Source organism: Grammomys surdaster, unplaced genomic scaffold, assembly GCF_004785775.1.
Source record: "Grammomys surdaster isolate TR1022 unplaced genomic scaffold, NIH_TR_1.0 443, whole genome shotgun sequence".
NCBI lineage: Eukaryota > Metazoa > Chordata > Mammalia > Rodentia > Muridae > Grammomys > Grammomys surdaster.
The window spans coordinates 25,723-30,709 of record NW_021604862.1 but is presented as its reverse complement, the minus strand read 5'-3'; the positions used below and the strand labels follow the sequence as shown (position 1 = coordinate 30,709).

Genomic DNA, 4,987 nt, shown 5'->3' with positions numbered 1-4,987 from the left:
CCCCTCTCCCTCTCCCTCCCCCTCCTGCTCCCCTTCCCTCTCCTCCTCCCCCTCCCTCTCTCTGTTTGTGTGTATATGTATGTGTCTCTGTGTATGTGTTTCTGTGGTGGGACCTTTCATAATGTATAGCTCTTAATTTAATTCAACACAACCCATCATTCTAATATATTATACATTTTAATATTTTTTTCTTATCAAGGATAAACACACATTTGTGGCAGGTAAAAGACCATTCTATTCAACAAAGCTTCATGTTTGAGTTTGTATTTATTAGTCTTTGTGACTGCTTAGAGCGAAACATTGTTTACAGAGTATCCTGGAAAGCATTTACATCTAGCTTTTAAATACAAAAAGCTTGGAAAACTTTATATATTTATTGGAATTTGGCATAAGGAATCAAAGCAATCAGTCAGTAGTACAGGCTACAAAACATGTAGTTAGCTTGGGTATTTTGACCCTCAATGTCTAGACCAGAGGTAGGTCCTTTACTGTGAGTCTGTTCAGGAAAGATTTAGAGAAGAGAGGGTCAAATTCAGATTAAACCCAAGAGGACACTAGCAGAGAAAAGACTGAGGAATCTTTGACCCTTCACAGAACTCAGGATATATTCTGAATAGTGTTATCCATTTTGAATTATTCATCTCTTGATTTCAGATGATCTAAACGTAAAGTATTTCTTTATTAAGGAAAACTGATCAAGCTCCAGAGAGAGTATATGAGGAACACATTTCGAACTGCCTTTTTTTCTTCAGGTGAGTTCAAAATGGAATGTGGTGGATTTAGGAAGTGTGAAAGTGAATGTGATTAGTGTAAATTATGTAAAACTCCCAAATAATGAATAAAAATATTCATTAAAATTCAAAAATAAGCTTTGTGGTTGTTACTGAAGTTGATTTCTTTTTATATATATTCTGAAAAGTCTCATATTATGTTTGTTTATATTGCCTATCACTTTTCCTTGTTTCTCATAGGCCAGTATCACATTATCCCGAGTGCAGCCCATTCTAGGAATTTTGATGTATCTCTTATTATCAATATGTGGATTCTGAGGTATTAAGTAATTCTACAAGTAAATAATAATAAATGAAATTAATAACTCCTTTCAAAGTTTTGTGCATTAGGGTTTGTGTGTATGTGTATGTGTATGTGTGTGTGTGTGTTTAGTTTTTTTGTGGTCTAGGATGGCCTTGTGCTTGCCAGTTTAAAGTATTTTCTATTTCTTCCTCTTAGTAACTCCATGGATTAAAGGTGTCCTCATTCACCACAGGCTACTACCAGTTTCCATCATTCATTTGACCAGAGAAATCCAGTGGCTGTATTGTAAAGGAAACTGTGCTGAATCACAAAATGGACTTCTGGAATCTGGCAATCAGAATTATTTTTTTATCACAAACTACAACTGGAATTATGGGAAATTTTTTCCTTATTTTCTACCATTTACTTCTTTACTACAGAGAAGGCACATTAAAGGCAACAGAATTGATTCTAATGAGCCTAATGCTAGCCAATGTGATGATAATTCTCTCTGTAGGTGTGCCCCAAACAATGGCAGTTTGGGGATTGAAGGATTTCTTGAATCACTTAGAATGTGAGTGTGTATTGTACTTTCAAGGATTTGCTCGAAGTGTGTCCATTTGCACCATCTGCCTCTTGAGTGTTTTCCAAACGCTCACCATCAGTCCCAAGAAATCTTTTTGGAAGTATTATAAAGTCAAAGCTGCCAAGTACATTGGCTGTTGCATTTTTTTCCTCTGGGTCTTGAATATATTCATTAGTTCCATTTCATTTCTGTATACACTTATCACAAAGAATAACACAAATATGACAAGAATACGAGATTTTGTATACTGCTCTCTTAGAGGGACAGATGACATCAGTGATTCACTCTATGCACCTTTTGTGGTGTGCCCTGAAATCTTCTTTTCTGTGCTCATAGCCTTGGCAAGTGTCTCCAAGATTGCCATTCTATACAGACACAAGAAGAGGGTTCAACACATCCGTAGCAATCATGGTTCCAGCCACACTTACCCAGAGTCCAGAGCCACTCAGAACATCCTCATAGTGGTGTCTACTTTTCTGGCCTTTTGTACTCTCACCTCCATCATAAGAGGCTGCATATCTCTTTTTCATAGTCACAGTTGGTTGCTGATGAATATCAATCACTTCACTTCTCTGTGTTTTCCTACTTTTGCACCGTTTGTTCTTATGAGTCATTACTCCATAGTATGTAGATTCAACTTGGTCTGGTCAAGAAAAAAACTGTCTCTTAATTTTCTTCTTGCCCAACTGTTCACTCACTCTTCACCCTAGTAGGTCAGTAATACATTAAATGAGTTGTGCCTTGTTCTTCTAAGATTCATCATATATGGTCAAAAGATGTTCCTTTGTACCACCTGCCACGTTAGTGTCTTCCAGAGGAAGACCATCAGTACCATGAAATCCTTTTAGAAGCACCATAATGATAAATCCGCCAAGATCATTAATGGATCCATTTCTCTCCTCTCAATCTACACATGCCTATTAATTTAATTCCTTTATGTACCAATTTTTCAAAAGGAATAGCACAAAATGTGACCAGAACATGAGCTTTTGGATAGTGTTTCCTTTTATGGACTGATGACAAGTGTTGACTTTTTCTATATTCTATTTGGCTTATTGTACTCTTCAACTTACAGATACCTCAGTTTTTCAGTTTTGCAGTTTTACAGTGTAGATGATGTGCAAAAAAAGCTAGTAAACCAACTGTCCATGAGATTGTTTTTCTTTTGTCATTCATACTATCAAGTATTCTTGATTGCCTTACTGCCGCAAAGACATTTGGTGGTTACTACATTCTAACCATAAGGCCAACTGAAAACAAGGATAGCCATAATCTTGTGACTTATGTGGCCCTTATCCCAGGACAGCTGTTCTAGCCTACAACAGTACAAGAAAACTGTTGAACTGATAATCCTCAGGGCTTTTGCTTGTACTTTCTCCAGAATATACTCTCTGGTTGTTCTTAACCTTGTAGCAATAGTCATCCACAAAATCTGGAAATATGGTATCATCCTTAGACATTGACAGCAAAATGTCAAGCAAAATGTCATTTCATATCTTAGCTTTGTTTGTTACTATTTTTTCTTCTTTGCCATGTTATCAAACATAGATTTTTTTTTCTGATACAACATAATACAGCTTCCTGTCCCTCTAGTTCTTCCAGTTTTTCTCTACCTCTTCTTCCATCTGGACCTACTCCCTTTTTATCTCTCATTAGAAAAGAACAGGCTTCTGTGAAAAACTGCAAAGCTTAAAAACACAAAATGTAATATAAAATGAAACTATGTTCTTAAAGTTATGCATACAAAACAAGCTATTAGAGAAACAAAGGTACAAGCATAAAACAGCCACATTTCTCCATTCAGGAATCTCATAAAAGTATGAAACTAATGTTATAATGTATATGCAGAGAAACTCCATAAGGCTATGGAAGCTTTATGATTAATCTTTGATTCAGTCTCAGTGAGTTCATATGAGCTTTTTATATGGGCCACCACTGCCTCCTGATATCCTTTGTCTCTTCCATCTACCCCTCTTCTTCCTTCATTTGCTTCTGCCAAGATCCTTGATATCCTTAACCTTTGAGCAGGCAGATTTGAAGGAGACAAACTTTATGTTGTGTGTGTTTGGGTAGAGTCTGCCCATGGTTCTCTGGATTTGCTACCTACATCAAGATGAAGCTTCTCTGATCATGACTGAATAAGGAACAGCTCTGTGAGTATAATGGATTAACATTAGGCATCACTTTTTATTAATTCAGATCAGTAATATTTGAATTTACCCCAGGCCTCTGGGTTATGCAGACCCTGGATTTTGGTCCTCCAAACAATATCAGATATGGATTCCAAATCATGGTGTTAGACTTCACGTCAGATATTGACTGCTTACTCCTACAAGGTTTGTGTCACCATTGCCCTAGCATATTTTGCAGATAAATAGATCAGAGGTTTTGTGCTTTGTTTAATGTTAACATTTCTCATTTGGTACCCTGCAGAATAAGTTTTGGTGTCATAGACACCAGTTTGATCTCTCAAAGTTCTGTGACTTTTGTGTGTGTGTTGTCTATGCCAATGTTGTCTTTTTGTCCATTTTTTCAGAGTAATCTAATGCTGCACAATAGCATTGGATGGTTGGGGATTTCCATGGGAACATTTTTGGCCATGAACTCAATTGGATTAAACCCGATCTTATGCTGGATATTTTGTTTCCTGGATGAGGTAGCCAGTTCTGGTTCTTTCTTGCTCATTTTTTTGTAGATGTCATTAGGATTGCATTCTGATATTATAGCAAGTTTCCACTGAACTAGATTTCATACTGTCCAGCAAAGACAATTTAATTCTAGCTGTCTCTTTTCTCATTCCCTCCCTCAATACCATCTTCCCTCCTAATTCCCATCTGATCCTTCTAACCATGTCACTCCCCTCCGTCTGGCTCCAGTACAGCCGTTAAATCTATTCTATTTATTTCCTTCTCCCAAAGTCCTGTGTCTCCCCTACTACTTTCCTTTATTCTCAAACTCTTTGTTTCTCTGTATGATAGCTTAAATATTATTTATTTAAAATTCACATCCAAGTTTATGTTAATATGTACCAGTAATAACTTTCTGTGTTTCAGATACCTCATTTGGAATATTTTCCATTTCATCATTTGCCTAAAATTTTCATGATCTCACTATTTCAAGAGCTGAGCATTACTCCATTGTGTAGATGTAGGAATTTTTTATTCATTTTCCTGTTGAGGGACACTTAGGTTATCTTCAATTTCTAACTATTATGGATAGAGTAGCAGTGAACATATTTTACTAAGTGTCCCTTTGATAGTATGAAGCACTCTGTGGATATATGATGGAGAGTGGTATAGCCGGAATTTGACATAGATTGATTCACTGAGATATATATGTCACTGATATCTCTCTCAATTTATTTTTCATTTGTATATAGCAGAGCTG

The 4,987-nt window shown here is 36.4% G+C and overlaps 1 protein-coding gene across 1 annotated transcript in view; it reads left to right on the top strand.

Moving 5' to 3' along the window:
- LOC114632870 (vomeronasal type-1 receptor 4-like) overlaps window positions 1-2,310 on the top strand; it is an 11,243-nt gene extending 8,933 nt beyond the window's left edge. Inside the window, exons 5-7 of the mRNA XM_028781470.1 lie at window positions 687-752; window positions 972-1,050; window positions 1,231-2,310. Coding sequence (XP_028637303.1) covers window positions 1,348-2,310 — 963 coding nt within the window. The 5' untranslated portion in view covers window positions 687-752; window positions 972-1,050; window positions 1,231-1,347. The remainder of the gene's footprint in view (window positions 1-686; window positions 753-971; window positions 1,051-1,230) is intronic.
- Window positions 2,311-4,987: the final 2,677 nt, after the last annotated feature.